Here is a 19,636-nt window from a genome sequence, read left to right on the forward strand (position 1 = left end):
TTCATAGAAGCACCTAGTATGTTGGTACCTGGAAAAAAGATACTGGTTTTTGAAAATTCTAAAAATCATTTTCTGATTAATAGCTTGTAATGGTGTTTGTTTGGTATGGTTAAAGTATTGGAACACTTAAGACCAATAAACTTTGTCTTTGGAAGCACCTTATATTTTGGTCTGAAATTCTAATCACTCTTATTTGTACATTTGCCGTATTTCACACACTTTTTATATTTAAGTATCTCTGAAATTGGGGTGTCTTATAATTCGTAACATCTTAGAATTGCCATTGTCCTTTTTTTACACATAAATATCTCTAAAATTGGGTTTGTTTTTTTTAAACAGTGGCATCTTAGAATCAATGAAATATGGGTATTTGTAGTACAAGAAATATATAGATAGTAATTGTGGATGTCTAGGTGTGGAAGAGTGTATACAAATTTTATTTATAATGGAACTAGTTAGTTGGGTCTCACCCCACAACAATCACCTAGAGTGGATGTAGTAACCAAAAATACATTTTAATTGTACTTGTAATTTTTGCACTAATCGTATTTTCATAATTTTCGGTGTTATTGAAAAACATTTGGGACATTTTTAGTTGTATTTCACGTTACTAATATGTTCCTTTATGCGTGTTTTCGATTTTCTTTTGCCCTGGTGACACTAGTGATGGAAGTACTATGGATCAAGAATATGGCCCTGCTTATACACCTCAAACTCATGCTTCTTTTGGGATGCCTCCTAGCAGTGCTCCTCCTAGTAACAGTGGAGCAGGAATTCTTCCTTCTCCATCTACCCCTAGGTTTCCAACTCCAAGGACTCCAAGGACTCCAAGGACTCCTCGTGGAGCTGGTGGACCAGCTAGTGCTCAAGGTTCAGTCAAATATGAAAATTCAGACTTATATTCACCAGCTTCCACCCCATCCACGTGCAGACCCCTTAATTCTGTTGAACCTGCAACTGTTCCTTCCATCCCTGAAGCACACAGTCTTTATGTAAACCTCATTCTTTCAGAATCAGTTATGAATTTGTTTAAAGACTGTAACTTTGATAGTTGCTGTATCTGTGTCTGCAACATGAATATCAAGGGTGCCGATGTTGGAGTTTACATTCCAGATCCAACGCAAGAAGCACAGTATAGGTGTACCTGTGGCTTCAGTGCTGTCATGAACAGAAAATTTGGAAACAATTCAGGATTATTTCTTGAAGATGAACTAGATATCATAGGACGCAACACAGAATGTGGCAAAGAAGCAGAAAAACGTTTTGAAGCTCTCAGGGCTACTTCTGCTGAACATGTTAATGGAGGACTAAAGGAATCTGAAAAATTGCCTGATGAGTTGATATTATTGCTACAAGATCAGTGCACTAATTTATTTTCACCTTTTGGAGCTGCAGACCAAGATCCTTTTCCCAAAATTGGTGTAACTAACAACTGGGTACGTGTTGAAGAGCGGGACTGTTGCAATGACTGCTACCTTGCATTAGAACATGGGCGTCAGTTCATGGATAACATGTCAGGAGGAAAAGTTGATGAAGCACTTGTGAAAAGTTCATGCTTACACCCCTGGTCCAAAAGAAATGGTAAGTATGCTAATGGAATAATTTTTCTCTTTATTTTCCTTTAGTTGTATGACTTTCCTTTCTTAGGAAAAGGTATTAAAGGCAGTTTCCCATGTAGCTGATAGAGACACTTAAATTTGGACTTAAAACTCCTTTAAGAATGATATTTTTTAAGGGAGAATTTCCTAGCAGTTTAGTTTAATTTCACCAACAAAAGTATGGTTATTAGAGGTCTGTAATTATGTACTTGTGTAGGACTATAAAAGGTACTTTGCACATGTTAATTAGCAGAAAATTACTAGTTGTCTGCTTTATTCAACATTCTATCACTCATTATTTATTGAGCAACTAGTATGTGCCAGGCACTGTTCTTTTACAAAGTACAGTATTAAAACAAACATATTTCCTGCCCTTTTTGAGCCTGTAATTCTCAAAATAACAAAATAAACAAAAAAATAAGTAATTATATGATATCAGATAGCGACAAGTGCTTTGAAGGAAAAGCAGGGTAAAGGAGTGGAAAAAGACAAGAATATGCTACTGTAGATGTATGTTTAGAGAAGATATTACTGAGGGACAGCATTTGAGCAAAGACCTACATAGAGTGGGGGAATGTGAGCTGTGTGGCTAACTGAGAGAAGAGTGTTTTCAGGTAGTGCAAAGACTGTGAGGGAGTAGTGTGCCTAATATGTTTGAGAAACAGTAAGGAGGCAGTGTTGCTGGAATGAATTGAGTGATGGGGAGACTGGTAGGAGTTGGAAGGCTAAGAGATGGCCGAGCACCAAAATCATGTAGGGTCTTATGTACCATGTAAGTAAGGCCTTTATAGTTTATTCTAAGAGTTATGGGAAGCTGTAGGACAGTTTTGAGCAGAGAAGTAACATGATCCTTTTACTGTTTATTTTTTTTAAAAGGTCACTCTAGCTGTTGTGTTGTGGGTGGTGAAGGTGAGAGTAGAAGCAGATAGATCAGTTAGGAGGCGGTTACAGTAGTTCAGGTGAAAGATGACAGTACCTTAGACAAGATTGGAAACAATAGAGATGTGAGTAGTAGGTTCTAGGCATATTTGGGAAATAGAACCTACAGGATTTGCTGATATAAGGAAAGATGAGGCATCAAGGATAGCTTGAGCGAATGGATGAATGATGGTGCTAATTATAGAGGAGGGGAACAACTGGAGGAGTAGGTCAAGTACTTATTTGGAGAAATGAATTTTAAATTCGGAGGAGTAGTTGGGGCTAGAGATTAAAAAATGTTGTGTGTGAGTTATCAGTATTTTAAGATATGGAGATGGATGAAAAAACTTAGAGAGTGACTGTAGATAGAGAAGTCCAAGGATGGAACTGACATTTAGAGATGGGGGAGAAGAGGAGGATCCAGGATAGGAAACAAAGGAGGTAGGAAGAAAACCAAGAGAGTGTGTTGTGCTGGTAGCTAAGTATAGGAAATGTTTGAAGAAGGAGAGAAATGTCATCAATGTCAAATACTTGTGTGTAGTTATAAAGATCTAATGAGTTAATACATGTGAGCTGCTTAACACAATCCTTGGCACATAGCAAGTACTGAATTTATATAAGCTGCCATTATTAAAGTCATCATTTAGGTTTTTTTTTCAGGCATAGCCACTGGGAAACATATTTCTAAAAAGATGTCTCAGTATACCACTCATTAACTTTTTTCTAACTTTTGGTAATTATGCAGAAAGTTAGCCTTTCTTCAAAATGTGGTTTTTGTTAAGAATTTTTGTTCTTAGGTGATACATGCCATTTAATAACTTTGATTTGGTTCCTTATGTCATTTGCTAATCCAGCCATTTTTGGACACGTGCAAAACAATATGCTTGGTATTCTGGGAGATAGGAAGATACCCCATATTTAAATTGCTCATAGACTACTTGGAGAACTAAAACTGTAATGCAGGGTTGGAGTAAAAATACTCTAAATGCCCATTGACAGGAGAATGGATAATAATTATGATAGTACAGATAGAATGTTACATAAGCTCTGAAAATGAGTAAAACTCTTGTAACAGATGAATCTTGGTAAAAGTTTTGAGGGGAGGGAGAGGGAACAAGTCCCAGAAGATTGTATATAGTGAGATATTTTTTCATAAAGTTCTAAAACAGGCAAAACTAAATGTATTTTCTAGATGCACATAAAATTCAGGATGGTGGTTAATTCTTTATTTATTTATTTAATTTTTTTTGGTGGTTAATTCTTAAAAGCTGAGGGATAGGATAGGGAGAAGCACTTAATAAGATTGGGTAATATTCTGCTTCTTGGGCAGTGAGATCGTAGTTGTTCATAATATTATTAAGAAAATTTGTGAATAAGATAAGGCTATGCATGGTCCAGTGGTTACATTTTGTTCATGATAATAGTTTGATGATTCATCAAACTCACTATACTCACGGATCAAATTTTTAAAGAAAAAGGTATAAATAAATATCATAGATTTTCAAAAAAAGGGCAGGATTATTTTCAGCCATAGATAGTAGTTAAGAACATAGGCTGTGGAACCGACTACTTGGGTTTGAAACATGGCTCCATCACTATATACTATGACCTTGGGCAAGTTATTTAACCTCTGTCTCAATTTCTTGAGATAGTGTCAATAATAGTATTTACCTCAGTGTTAGAGGATCAAATGAGCTAATACATATAAAACAGACCAGTGCCTGGCACAAAGTACTCAGATATTATCAGTAGTAACAGTAGTAGTAAATAGCAGCAGCAGTAGCATTAGTGGTATTCTGTTTGTTTTTATTATTATTATTTGTTTTTAAGATCCAGCTCATCTTGAAAGTTGTCACAAGAAAAAAAAATTTTGTAACTGTGTATGGTGATGGATGTTAACTGGACTTACTGTGGTGATCATTTTACAGTGTATACAAATAACAAATCATAATCATCACTTCGTACACCTGAAACTAATATAATGTTATGTCAATTATACCTCAAAAAAAAAAATCCACTTATTTGCCAAGTAATAGAAAATATTGAGTTGTTAACCTTGTGTGCATTTTTTCTATAACAATAAAGATTGATGTAAACAGATTACTCTGCAGCCATAAAGATAAATTTCATCCTAAGAATTTATATTGAGAAAATAATTCAAAACAAACAAAAAAGAAATATCTTTATATTTCAATTTAAAATTTCAACATTTAAACAAATAATGCTGCAAAACCTAAATGGGCAATATTGGAATACTTTCTCATTAAATTATAACAGCTTCATAAAATAGTAGCAAGCTCCTGTATTAGGACCTTTGCCCTGATTGTTTCCTCTGCCTGGGACACTGTTCTTCCAAGTATTTACATGGGTAACTCTCTTGTCTTTTAAAATTTTGTCAGAAGTCATCTCCATCCTGCTCCTTTTTTTTTTTTCCCGTAGTGTTTGCTTATTACCTTCTAATATACTGTATAATTTATTGATTAATTATCTCTCCATTAAGTTCAGCCTATGCAAGTTCTGTTTAAGAGAAAGGGTTTTTGTCTATTTTGTTTGTTTGTTGATATGTCCAAGTACCTAGAACAGTGCCTGGCATATAGGTGTCCAAGGTGTTGAAATATTTGTTTGAAGGAATTAAAAGTCTTCAAACTGTAGTTTGTATAATTTAGTGGTAATGTTTATTTTTCTCAAGACAGAAAAAGCTTTGTTCCAATTATAAAAAATACATACTTGCTGAAAAGAAAGTTAAGAATCTAAACAATACAGAAAAGTAGAAGTAAAAATTGCCCCCAGTTTTTGCCCATCCCCATCATTACAGCACGCCATGATCACTCATTTTTAAGCAACTTTATTGACATACCATACAGATCATTTAAAGTGTACAATTGAATGGTTTTTAGTATTCACAGAGTTGTGTAGGCATCACCACAGTCAATTTTAGAACATTTTCATCATCCACAAAAGGAATCCCATGTTTATTAGCAATCACTCCCCATTTTCCTCCAACCACTCCCTCCCAGCACTAGGCAACCACCAGTCTACTTTCTGTCTCTATAGATTTGCCTCTTTTATACATTTCATATAAATAAAATCATATCCTATATGGTCTTTTGTGACTGACTTCTTTGTCTTAGCATAATGTTTTCAAGATTTATCCATGTTGTAGCATGTGTTAGTACTTCACTCGTTCTTATTGCCAAATAATATTCCATTTATGAGCATCCACATTTTATTTACCCATTCATCTGTTCATGGACATTTGGATTGTTTCCACTCTTTGGCTGATATGAATAATGGTACTGTGAACATATGTGTACCAGTTCTTGTGTAAACATACGTTTTTATTACTCTTGGGTGGACTTGATAACTCTGTTTTACCTTCTGAGGAACTGCAAGACTATTTTCTAAAGCAGCTGCACCATTTTACTTTCCTATCAGCAATGTGTGAGGGTTCCACTTTTTCCATATCCTAATTAACACTTGTCCTTGTGTGTTTTATTATTATTGTAATCTTATTGGGTTGTAAAGTATTATCTCATTGTGGTTTTGATTTGCATTTCCCTAATGACTAATGAAGTTGAGCATATTTTCATGTGCTTATTGCCCATTTCTCTTTCTTCTTTGGAGAAATGTCTTTTCAGATACTTTGCCCATTTTTAAACTAGGTGTTTTGTCTTTTCATTATTGAGTTGTAAGTGTTCTTTATATCTTCTGGATACAAGTTCCTTATCAGATTATGATTTGCACATATTTTCTCCTGTCTCTGGGTTGTCTTTTCACTTTCTTGATGGTATCATTTGAAGCAGAAAAGTTTTTAATTTTGATGAAGTTCAGTGTATTATTCTATTTTGTTGTTTGTACTTTTGGTTTCATATCTAAAAAGGCTTTACCTAATCCTAAGTCATGAAGGTTTACTTCTGTGTTTTTTTCTAAGAGTTTTATAGTTTTAGCACTTATATTTAGCTCTATAATCCATTCTGAATTAATTTTTGTATATAACATAAGGAAGGGGGTCCAAATTCATTCCTTTGCATGTGGATATCCAATTGTCCTAGAACCATTTGTTGAAAAGATTTATCTTTCCCCATTAAATTGTCTTGGCACCTTTGTCAAAAATCAGTTGACCGTAAATGTGAAGTTTTATTTCTGGATGTTTATTTTACTTCTATTGATCTATATATCTGTCCTTCATGATCACTCTTAAAAATCATTATATATTCTAAAAACCATTGCTTTCCACCAGATCTCAGCATAGAGACCTGGCACTTGTCATAATATACAATTATATTATTTTTCATGCATTCTCCTCCACAAGATTGTAAGATCCCTGAAGACATGAATAAGAATTTATTTACACAGTATTCCCAGCAGCTAGCATAACTCCTGACCCATAGTAGGTCTTCATTAAATATATTTTTTTAAAGAATGAAAGAGTATCTGTGGGAATCTCTCTGAATTAAAATCAAACTGTAGTTTCCTGAGCTTCACTCAGATCAGAATTTCTCAGGGTAAGCTCTGTGTATATGTTTTTTAAAAGTTCCCCATTTGATTATGATAAACAACCTTAGCCAATGACAGCTTTTTCTAGATTTTATGTAAATAGTCACATATGAATACACATAGTTCTAGTTGTGTAAAATTATCTTCCATAGGTAGTTTTAAAACCTGTTTTTTTATTTATTAGTGTATTAGTCATTAGTCCATTTCAAATAGCTTTGTTATCACTTTTAATGACTAGTATTCTATTATGTATATAATAGTTTATTTAAACATAATAGTTATTAAGCAGTATATCTGAAATTAAATTACTTCTGATTCTATACACTATTTAGATATAGGGAATTAAAACAAGAAATAAGTTAGGCAATAATAATAATGAATTAAAGTTGAATGATTTAACATAACAGAGTGCTCAAACAGGTTTAATGATACAGCTGAACCACAACGGAGGGACAGATTACTTATATCAGTAATATTTCATGGTTTTTTTAAAAAACCATTTGACATTTAAGAGCAACACCCTCCATATCCATACTGATAGTTGGTCAGAAATGTAGGTCATAATAATTTGATAATCTGTAAATCTATTACGTCTAGGTTTATAAAATATCTTCGGATATTACAACACTTTTTAGCAGTGTGAACAAGTTTATCTGTTACTGTACAAGTTGTATACTTCAGAGTTGTTACAGTCTACTATTTTTCACAAATTAAGCTTTAATCATTGTAACCAGTCTTGTCCATCTGGTCATTTTACCAAAGTGGTGATAATTAAGGTGCATAATTTATAACTCATTTCTGTGTGAGGCAAAGTTCTTTGTAGTAAGATACCTATAAGCACCAAAAACAACCAAAATAGGGACTTCCCTGGCGGTCCAGTGGTTAAGACTCTGCACTTCCACTGCAGGGGGCACGGGTTTGATCCCTGGTAGGGGAACTAAGATCCTGCGTGCCGAGCTGCACGGTCTAAATAAATAAATAAATGAATAGATAAAACAACCAAAATAAATGCAAAAAGGAAGAAATTTATTTGATTAATTTATAAATTGATCAATGAGCTAATGAATGACTTTTTATGAAGATGAGTTACAGTAACTTTTTTATTTTCTCTTCTTGGTTTTAAATACCTAGAAAAACCATTTCTACAGATCATTTTAGATAGAACTTACTATAGTTCTCTACACAAGCAGATGCTTAATCTTGGTGATGAAGAGCTAAACTTCCCTAGATGTATTTCTTGTTATCATAAAAATTTTTGTGTTGACAATAGCAATTCTTATTCTTTTTTTTTTTTTTTTTTTAAATGGTTGTAGATGTGAGTATGCAGTGCTCACAAGATATACTTCGAATGCTTCTATCTCTTCAGCCAGTTCTTCAGGATGCTATTCAGAAAAAAAGAACAGTAAGGCCTTGGGGGGTTCAAGGTCCTCTCACTTGGCAACAATTTCATAAAATGGCTGGCCGAGGCTCTTATGGTAAGTAATTTATAGTAATGTGTATTGACTTATTTTATATCATTTCTCAGTTTCTTTGCCCAGCTTTAATAAGCACATTTATCTTTAAATATTTTGGTGGCATATGCTTGACTTAAGGCCGGTGTGGTCAATCTTAGCCTTCCTTACTTTGAACGTTTTCAACATTCACTTTACTGGGTTCTCCAATCCCACTTCAGAAAGAACAGCTTGTTTTTACATATTTTACTGACCAGTAAGATTTTATGTGAAGAAAGAATCATACTGCCAAATAAAGACTGAAACACTACTTTTCTTGTAAGTTACTGTTTTATAAAATTGAATGAAAAATGGGGTAAAAAAGAGAGGGTAATACTAGTGATAAAAGGCCCCAAGGTCTTCACTTAAAAAAAAAAGAACAAAGACAGAAATTTGCCAGTTGTGACAAGAGTAGCAAATGAGTACTCTCAGTATGGTAGACAGTAGATTTATGGTCAGCTGTAATGGAAGGTACATTCAAAATGCTTGAACTATCTGTTGAAGATTATCTCTGGGGAAAAAAAAAAAAAGATTGGGGACTTCCCTGGTGGTGCAGTGGTTAAGAATCCACCTGCCAACGCAGGGGCCACAGGTTTGATCCCTGGTCCGGGAAGATCCCACATGCCACGGAGCAACTAAGCCCGTGCGCCACAACTACTGAGCCTGTGCTCTAGAGCCCACGAGCCACAACTGCTGAGCCTGAGTGCTGCAACTACTGAAGCCCACACACCTAGAGCCTGTGCTACGCAACAAGAGAAGCCACTGCAATGAGAAGCCCGCGCACGCAACAAAGAGTAGCCCCCACTCGCCGCAACTAGAGAAAACCCACACTGAGCAACGAAGACCCAACACAGCCAAAAATAAATAAAATTTTTAAAAACCCCAAAAAAACAAAAATGAGTGTCTCTGAAAGGTGGGATGTAATTGGAACTTTTAAAATATATTTGGAATAATAGTTTTTAATACTGAAGACCTTGACTTTTTTTGCATGGTTTTAGAATGCATTATGTACAGAAGTAGTAGATGATTTGCTCCTATTTTCCTTTTCCACCCTTTTATTAATGGCTAAATAATTTAAATTTTATTTAAAAAAAACTTGATATTCAGTGGAAAATGCAGTTTAATTATAGTATTTTTATATATATATTTTTTCTACTTTTTAAAAAATATTTCAATTTTATTGGAGTATAGTTGATTTACAATGTTGTGTTAGTTTCAGGTGTACAGCAAAGTGATTCAGTTATACATATACATATATTCATTCCTTTTTAGTTTCTTTTCTCATATAGATCATCACAGAATATTGAGTAGGGTTTCCTGTGCTATACAGTAGGTCCTTGTTGTCTATCTTACATGTTAGTAGTGTGTGTGTATGTTCATCCCAAGCTCCTGATTTATCCCTCCCCGCCACATTTCCCCTTTGGTAACCATAAGTTTGTTTTCTATATCTGTAAGTCTGTTTCTGTTTTGTGAATAAGTTCATTTGCATGTTTTTTTTTTAATTGGATTCCACATATGAGCGATATCATATATTTGTCTTTCTCTGACTTACTTAGTATGATAATCTCTAGGTCCATCCATGTTGCTTCAAATGGCATTATTTCATTCTTTTTTTTAAATGGCTGAGTAATATTCCATTGTACATAGTGCTGCATCTTCTTTATCCATTCCTTTGTCGATGGACATTTAGGTTGCTTCCATGTCTTGACTATTGTGAATAGTGCTGCAATGAACATTGGGGTGCATGTATCCTTCCAGATTATGGTTTTCTCCAGATATATGCCCAGGAGTGGGATTGCTGGATCATATGGTAGTTCTGTTTAAGGAACCTCCATACTGTTCTCCATAGTGGTTGCACCAATTTACATTCCCACCAACGATGTAGGAGGGTTCCCTCTTCTCCACACCCTCTCCAGCATTTATTGTTATAGTATTTTTACGTTCTTTTTGAAACCAAAATAGAAGACACACACAGAGTTCTACACCTTACTGTTCAGTACATATGAGCTTTTGTTTTTTTGTTTTTTTTTTAAATGGCTGCATATATTTTATTGTTCTTTACATATGTTATTTTACCAGTCTACTGTTTATGGACTTATACATTGTTTGCATCATTATCATTACAACTATTCTAGAATGCACACAATCCCTGGCTTAAAGCATGTGTATATTTAAAAATAAATATATTGCCAAATTACTCTCTCTGATAGTGGTTTAAACTCCCACCAATAAAATGCTTGTTTCCCCAAACCCTTGCCAGTAGGGTGCTGAGTAGATGGGAGAAACTGGTTTGTTTCATTATAGTTTGAGAGGTAGACTAGTACAGACTTTGAGAGTAGATTTCCTAGATTCTAAATCCCACCTCCGCCACTTCTTATGTGATACTGGACATGTTGTTTAACGTCTCTATTCGTGCTTTCTCATCTCTAAAATAAGGTTGATATTAGTATCTGCTTCATGGTTTTTGTGGGTATTAAATGAGTGAATACATGTAAAGATCTTTGAACATTACCTAGCACATAGTAAATGTTATAATTGTTTGCTATTAATTATTTTAAATTCCTTGCTCTTAATGAGATTGAGCATCTTTTTATATATAAGAGGTATTTCTGTTTCTGTGGACTTTGTTCATATCCTTTACCTGTTTTTCTGTTAGGATGTTGATCATTTTCTTATGGATTTATAGGTCCCCTTTCTGTGGTAAGGAAATTAACCTTTTGTTATACGCATTGCAAATCTTTTTTCCAATTTATTGTTAATTGTTTGGCTTTGTTTATAGTGTTTTTTCATGCCAAAATTTAAAATTTATGTTGTCAGATTAATCAGTTTTTAAATGGACAGGTTTTACATTATGCTTAAAAAGGCTTTCCCCAGTCTGAGTTTATTCAAAATAAAATGATGACGATATAAGTGAAGGTGATTAAGAGGTACAGACTTCCAACTATAAAATAAATAAATCATGGGGATGTCATGTACACATGGGGAATGTAGTCAGTAATGTTATAACAACTTTGTATGGTGACGGATGGAAACTGGTCTTATTGTGGTCATTATTTCATAATGTATAAAAATATCAAAACACTATGTTGTACACCTGAAACTAATATAATTTTTTTAAAAACCCTCCCATATTTTCTTTTGTACTAATAAGTTTTTCATTCTAATTAATTTTTTTACATTTAAGTGAAGGTATAAGTCACATATTTTATAAAAGGTCATTTAGCAAATTCCTAACTGTGAAAGTCTCAATCACTGGCTTTTAGGTATTTTTGTCTTTAATTAAATATTTTTACTAATAATAATGACTACACTAACTCTTGACATTTAAATGTTCCTCTTGGGACTTCCCTGGTGGTCCAGTGGTAAAGAACCTGCCTTCCAATGCAGAGGACACGGGTTCAATCCCTGGTTGGGGAACTAAGTAAGATCCCACATGCCGAGGGGCAGCTAAGCCTGCGCACCACAACTACTGAGCCCACGCTCTGCAACGAAAGAACCCGCAATGAAGATCCTGTATGTCGCAACTAAGACCTGACATAGCCAAAAATATATAAAATTTTAAAATATTCTAAAAATAATATATAAAAATAAATGTTCTTCTTTTAAATCTCTTCTTAAAATATGTCTTTTCTTATTTAGGAACTGATGAATCCCCAGAACCACTGCCAATCCCCACGTTTTTGTTGGGTTATGATTTTGATTTTCTGGTGCTTTCTCCATTTGCTCTCCCTTATTGGGAGAGACTTATGCTGGAACCCTATGGATCTCAAAGAGATATAGCCTATGTTGTACTATGTCCAGAAAATGAAGCCTTGTTAAATGGAGCCAAAAGCTTTTTTAGAGATCTTACTGCAATATATGAGGTAGGTGCTTAAAAAGAGGTGTCGTTTTAAAACTACCTTATGATTTGTATGTTTATATATAAAATATACTGGATATTTCAGCTGATTGGTAAAGAATAATAACAATGTCAGACTAGATGTTTAGTTCTCGTACAAACCAGTTACATTCTTTACAGCTTTGACCCAGACCCTTTGTTAGATGTGTGCGCCATGGGTCACTGTGGAAATTGCCGTACTGGGGGAAAACCGTTGAGAGCATGTATGTCCCATTTAAGATAATCTTTTTCTGAAACAAAGGGTAGCATTGTAAATGGCCAGGAAAAAATTACATTTATAAAAATTCTAGTCTTGATTCTCTAGGGCCTCAGGTTTAGACACTAGGCCTTACTTTCCTCATATGTAAAATAAAGCTATGATAGGCCTCTCTAAGATCCATTTTATTTCTGAAATTCTTGGCTGATCTTTTAAGTTATAATTCTCATGTTGTATCCATCATTGAGTACAATGATTATAACTTTTAAGTACCCTGGAACATAAAGTCTTAACTTCATTTTATAGTCGTCCCTGAATATCCTCAGGGTGTTGGTTCTAGGACCCCTTGCAGACACCAAAATTTATGGATGCTCAGTGTTATATAAAATGGCATAGTGTTTGTATATAATCTATACACATCTCCCTTATACTTTAAATCATCTCTAGATTACTTATAGATGATATTTACATAGCATTACATACCTAATGCTATGTAAATAGTGGCAGACATGGCAAATTCAAGTTTTGCTTTTTGGAACTTTCTGGATTTTTTTTTTTTTTTGAATATTTTTGATCCATGGTTGGTTGAATCTGGATGCAGAACCCAAGGATACGAAGGGCCAACGGTATCTCCCTTTTCCCACAAATGCTTGGAAATCTAGTCTTTAAAATTTAGTTTCTTTTACAATCTGAATCGTTAGTTTGTGCTGGTTTAGCTCCTCATTAATGTTCTACTTAACTTTAATTGCAAGATATCTGTAGTGTGTTTTGTAAAAGTAAATATTTCCAAAGAGTGTTATTTAGAACACTAGTCCTGCAAAATCTTCCCAGAAAAAAGTTCCATAGTTAGATAGGTTTGGGGAGACATTGTGTATCTATTTACCTTTTAGAGATTCACTATACATGTTAGATTATTAAAGCCTTTGAAAGTCTTACAGTAAAGAAATCCTTTGTCTAAACTTTCTTAATCCAGTGTTGCAAACCTGTTTGAGACTGGGCTTCCTGAAACAAACATTAGTGGCTTGCAGAATTGGAGGGAGAGCTGGATAATGCATTTATATACATGAATTGGGATGGATGTACAACTTAAAATGACTGCATATTCATGCTCAGTTATTTCTGTATTCTGCAAGTTTTCGTTATTCAAACTATGTGGTTCTAGTGCCATTACTATCTAGGTGTTTTATTTCATTGGAGATATTTTAATTTTGATAGAAATTCAATGGATTTCTAATGTAGAAAAGTAAAAAGACCTGTGGCACCATTTCACCTTGATATTTTTATTACAAATGTTAATTATAAATGATAAAGCTTATTTTTAAATAGCTTAAATCCTTTATTTTATGATATGAACTAAAAAACTATAGCAAACTCACTAATTCTGATTTCTGTATCTGTATTTGTAGTCGTGTCGATTGGGTCAACATAGACCTATTTCTCGACTATTGACGGATGGGATCATGAGAGTTGGATCTACTGCATCAAAGAAACTATCAGAAAAGTTGGTAGCAGAATGGTTTTCTCAGGCAGCTGATGGTAACAGTGAAGCATTTTCTAAACTCAAGCTTTATGCGCAAGTCTGCAGATACGACCTAGGTATTGAATTTGTATTTACTGTATAAGGTCATTTTAGCAAAGTATGACCCAGTCCACCAGCTTTTTGTAAATAATATTTTAATGCAGCACAGCCATGCTCATTTATTTACAGATGTCTATGGCTTCTTTTATGCTACAAGATCAGAGCTGAGTCGTTGTGACAGAGACTGTGTAACTTGGAAAGGCAAAAATATTTACTATCTGATCCTTTACAGAAAAAGTTTGTTGATCACTACAATAGGGATCCCATCAAGTAGGAAGATTTGTGTTTTTATTTAAGTTTATTAAAATTAAGATTTTTGATTTGTTAATGGTTAAGATAGGTAAAACAACTTGTAGTTCCCTCTGCAACACAGAGAGACAGTTCTTTGTTGGAATTAAGAAAATGACAGCTATTGAAGACTTGCTTTTAACACCCTTGAATTAAATATCAATGGACTTACTTTAGACTTAATCCAAAGAGACACAGAACCAAAACATTGAACCTCATTAGACATTCCTATAATTTGAACCCCATAACATTCCTCCATTTTATATTTAATTAGCTCCCAAGTATAGTCACTATTCAACTTGTGACCTCGGAACTTGTTGAATGGTTTAATGAAAATTTGCTAGATACTGTTATTTTTATTTAATTAATTATGCCTACAAAATAGAATTTTATTATATTTCATGGAAACTATTTTGTATAAACTGGTTTACTTTTCAATTCCATTTAAAAATTTTTTTCACTTTGTAGGGGAAATAGAAAGCTAGTGTTTGCTACACTGTTAGCAGGCAAATTAGGGGGAGGGTAATCACCAAAAGAGTATAAACTAGAAATTATTATTCAGATAGTAGATAAAATAAAGAACCAATCAGTGAAATAAAGAATCAAATATCCTGTTTTTATTGTCTTTAGGTCCTTACCTTGCTTCCCAGCCATTGGACAGCTCTCTACTTTCCCAGCCAAATTTAGTTGCCCCTACAAGTCAGCCTTTGATTACTCCACCTCAGATGACAAGTACTGGAAATGCTAATACTCCATCTGCCACCCTAGCATCTACAGCAAGCAGCACTGTGACAATGACTTCAGGTGTTGCCGTGTCTTCTTCAGTTGCCACAGCTAACTCAACTTTGACCACAACCTCAGCTTCATCTTCATCATCCTCCAACTTGAATAGTGGAATGTCATCAAATAAACTACCTTCATTTCCACCCTTTGGCAGTATGAACAGTAGTGTTGCGGGATCCATGTCTACGCAAGCGAGTACAGTTCAGAATGGCCAGCTAGGAGGGCAACCGCCATCAGCTCTACAAACAGCTGGGATTTCTGGAGAGTCGTCTTCGATTCCCACTCAGCCACATCCTGATGTGTCTGAAAGGTATATTTAAATATACTAACCTTTGCAGAAATATAAATATATGCTTCTTCTTGTCCAGATAACATAAAGAGCCTTTGGTCTTATCCTTGAAATTTTAGTTTTTATGATGTCGAATATTTTACCTATAAAATTATAATGAAGACTCTTCATAAAGTCTTTATCATAGAATCTCAGGGTGGGAATGAAGACCTTGAAAACCATTTAGTCTAACTATCCTGTGATGTTTGAGTCTGTTCTGTGACATAACTGTCAAGTACATTTGCCTATGCAAATCACTCCAGTGATTTAGAAGTCACTATTGAATGACCCTGTTCAGAGGCATAAGAGTTGTACCAGGATTTGAATCTGTCGTTTACTGGCTATGTCACTTTAGGAAAGTTACCTAACGTTTTTGAGCATGTTTACTTACCTGTAGAGTGGGAGCAATAGGATATAATGTATATTATGCTCTTAACAAAATGCTTCCACTTAAGTTATTTATAATGACAACAATGATGATGACAGCTCTCTTTATTCCTTTTATGAAGAAGGTATTCCTTTTCGATTTATAGGTTAAGTTAGCCTGAGCTTGGTTATATCTTTCAGCTACCCGGATGCAGTTTGGCCCAAAGTTATACTTGTATGTGATTAAAAGCAAACTCTTAAATACCCAGCTAGATCTTCCATTTTGAACATCTAAATAGATTTGGAGTTTTAAAAAATCATATCACCATCAAAGAATGAAGCTTAATCACCATTGAAGTTATGAAGTATGAAATGAATATGTATATTCTAAAAATGTAATAGAACATTGACTAAGTCTGGAGAATTGGTTTCTTTTTGGTCTAGCTCTGCTTCTAGCCAGCCTTGTGATCTTGGGCAGCTCATTTAACTTATCTTTGTCTCAGTTTTATCACTTAAGCACTAAGCTCTCTGACGTTTCTGATGCTCTGTGGTTTTAAGAATTCTGTTTCTTCTTTTTAATGCAAGACCTCTTAATGCGAAAGGTCTTTGTACACCATCAAATTGTGAACTTTTTATGGCTCTCTTTGGAGAGAAAGATGTCCCTCATTTTCAGAGAGGCTCTCAACACCACACGCCGCCCCCCCCCAAAAAAAGGGGAAAGGGTATTAAGAACCTGCTTTGATGCTATTCCGAGAGGGTACAGTAGAACTTTTTCCCTAACTGTCTTATTTCTACTTCAAATTTTAGCACAATGGATCGGGACAAAGTGGGCATCCCCACAGATGGTGATTCACATGCAATCACTTATCCACCTGCAATTGTTGTTTATATAATTGATCCTTTTACATATGAAAACAAAGATGAGAGCACTAATTCTTCTAATGTATGGACTTTGGGGTTACTTCGATGTTTTCTAGAAATGGTACAGACTCTTCCTCCTCATGTTAAGAGCACTGTTTCTGTACAGGTGAGAATGATAAATGTTACAAGTTAAATTTATTTAAAACGGTTGATGTTGATAGAAGTTTCAAATTTACTATTCTGTATCCACATTGATTTTCTAAAAGCCAGGTTCTATTATACTGACTTTACTATAAATGATATTGTAATAGAAATCTTAGTTTATAAAAGATAAACTTGCAATCATACAACAGTAAGAATAGAGAATAAAAAGACCACATTAAGTATGTTAAATATCGCTCCCGTGTTACTTTTATAATTTTTAAATCCATAAGCTTAAATGGGAAAAGAATGGACTTATATAAGCTAGAGTTCTAAATAAGAGGTTACAAACTAGAAGTAGAGAGAAATTAACCGTATTAAGTTGTATGCAGAGAATTTGAATTATTCTTTGTAGACTACAACAGGACTATGGCAGTCAATGGCAGTATTGATCAGTATAACTGTTAGGTAGAAATGTTTAAAGATTTTTACATAGCTCATTAATAAAATTGAGTATTCATTAAAAATCTATATAATAGATAAGAAAATATCATTCTTTAGATTATCATTTTAATTAGGTTTTGTTTAAATTTTCTAATAAAATGTTTAGAGTTTTAGACTCACTGTTCTTTTTATTCTCTTGTGGAAAGTTTAACATTTGTAATATTTGCCTGTAATTCTTAGATTGTTCCCTGTCAGTACCTGTTGCAACCTGTGAAGCATGAAGATAGACAAATCTATACCCAGCATTTAAAATCCCTGGCTTTTTCGGCCTTTACCCAGTGTCGGAGACCACTTCCAACATCAACCAATGTGAAAACATTGACTGGTTTTGGTCCAGGTTTAGCCATGGAAACTGCTCTTAAAAGTCCTGATGTAAGTATGTTTTCCATTACCAAAGTTATTGAATGACTACATTTTATGATTTTATGCAAAACTAAGTGCAAGTCTTTGATTAGCTCTCATTTTCCAGTTATAATGGGTAGATATACTATATCTTTCTTTTTTTTTTTTTGTTTTAAATTAATTTATTTATTTTTGGCTGCGTTGGGTCTTCGTTGCTGCACGCGGGCTTTCCCTAGTTGCGGCGAGTGGGGGCTACTCTTCATTGCGGTGCGCGGGCTTCTCACTGCAGTGGCTTCTCTTGTTGTGGAGCACAGGCTTCAGTTGTGGCACGTGGGCTCAGTAGTTGTGGCTCGCGGGCTCTAGAGCGCAGGCTCAGTAGTTGTGGCTCACGGGCTTAGTTGCTCTGTGGCATGTGGGATCTTCCTGGACCAGGGCTCAAACCCATGTCCCCTGCATTGGCAGGCGGATTCTTAACCACTGTGCCACCAGAGAAGTCCCTGTCTTTATTTTTAATAAAAGATTTTTCTGTGATTGTATAGTACCATAGTAACTTAATTTTTTACTTTACAGAGACCAGAGTGTATTCGACTTTATACACCTCCTTTTATTCTGGCTCCAGTGAAGGATAAACAGACAGAGCTAGGAGAAACATTTGGAGAAGCTGGACAGAAATACAATGTTCTTTTCGTGGGCTACTGTTTATCACATGATCAAAGATGGATTCTTGCATCTTGCACAGATCTGTATGGAGAACTTTTAGAAACTTGTATCATTAACATCGATGTCCCAAATAGGTACTTTTATTTCCTTAAATGTATCATGGTATCATCCCATGAAAAAAAATTCATACACACACATTATGTTTCATTTTTAATGAATAGAAAATGGTTTGGAAGGTATATATATTAAAATACTAAGTCTTGGGATTGTGGGTGCTTTTCATTTCTTTTGTAGTGAATATTTATATTGTATAATTTAACGGACTCTAAAATAATTTTGATTATCTCGGTTACATAGACAAAAGAGGTTAAAGCCCCTATATTCTGTGTAATAAACCTTGAGGTAATGATTTTAGCCTAACAAATTTTGAAACATGGAACTAGAAAGCCATCTGCAAATTAAAATCCACTAAGGCATCCTAGAACATTTACTTTTCTCATATACCATCTAAGATACAGTCCCTAATAAACTGAGTTAACTTTCTTCACTAAAAATTTTCCCGTTTAAATGTTGGAGTGTCTTCTGAAAATGGTGGCCTTCTTTTTAGAATTCTTCTTGATAGTAGTTAGGTATCATGACCAGTTATTCATGAAGACTGTAACTAATAGGTCACAAAAGATGAGCCTCATATTGAATTATCACTTAATAGACACTTCTAATAACGTATTTCAAGGCTAGTGAACACTGCCTAAGAGAACCTGAAAAATCCATGAAGTAACTTTAATTTTCAGATTTGGTTCTGTTCTTTATTTTCTTCTTTATTATCTAAACGTTCTGTTCTTTTAAGTTCAGAAATTGGTTATGTGCAGAAAAACTTAGTGATTATTTGGTTATAGTGGCGCTGAAGAAGCAGAATATGGAAACATTAATCTGTGAAGGATGAGAAAGAGAATAGAGAAAGAATAATACTACCTTCCCAATAAAAAAATAGTGTATTGCCATTTCACTGAAAGTAGAAGTGAGATGATGGTTAAGAGGTCCAACTCTAGAGTCTTAGAGATCTGGGTTCAAATCCCAGTCCTGCCACTTATTGGCTGTGGGATCTTGACAAAATTACTGTATCCAACTGAGCGGTAGCTTACTTCTCTGTAAAATTAGGAGGATAATTTTATCTGCCTTATAGGGTT

At 34.4% G+C, this 19,636-nt stretch overlaps 1 protein-coding gene across 1 annotated transcript in view; it reads left to right on the forward strand.

Moving 5' to 3' along the window:
• Positions 1-19,636, forward strand: part of MED13 (mediator complex subunit 13) — a 96,309-nt gene that overhangs the window by 57,803 nt on the left and 18,870 nt on the right. The window contains exons 16-23 of the mRNA XM_068529824.1: positions 665-1,581; positions 8,327-8,488; positions 12,143-12,366; positions 14,004-14,193; positions 15,095-15,557; positions 16,749-16,968; positions 17,628-17,819; positions 18,360-18,583. Coding sequence (XP_068385925.1) covers positions 665-1,581; positions 8,327-8,488; positions 12,143-12,366; positions 14,004-14,193; positions 15,095-15,557; positions 16,749-16,968; positions 17,628-17,819; positions 18,360-18,583 — 2,592 coding nt within the window. The remainder of the gene's footprint in view (positions 1-664; positions 1,582-8,326; positions 8,489-12,142; positions 12,367-14,003; positions 14,194-15,094; positions 15,558-16,748; positions 16,969-17,627; positions 17,820-18,359; positions 18,584-19,636) is intronic.

Source organism: Eschrichtius robustus, chromosome 20, assembly GCF_028021215.1.
Source record: "Eschrichtius robustus isolate mEscRob2 chromosome 20, mEscRob2.pri, whole genome shotgun sequence".
Lineage (NCBI taxonomy): Eukaryota > Metazoa > Chordata > Mammalia > Artiodactyla > Eschrichtiidae > Eschrichtius > Eschrichtius robustus.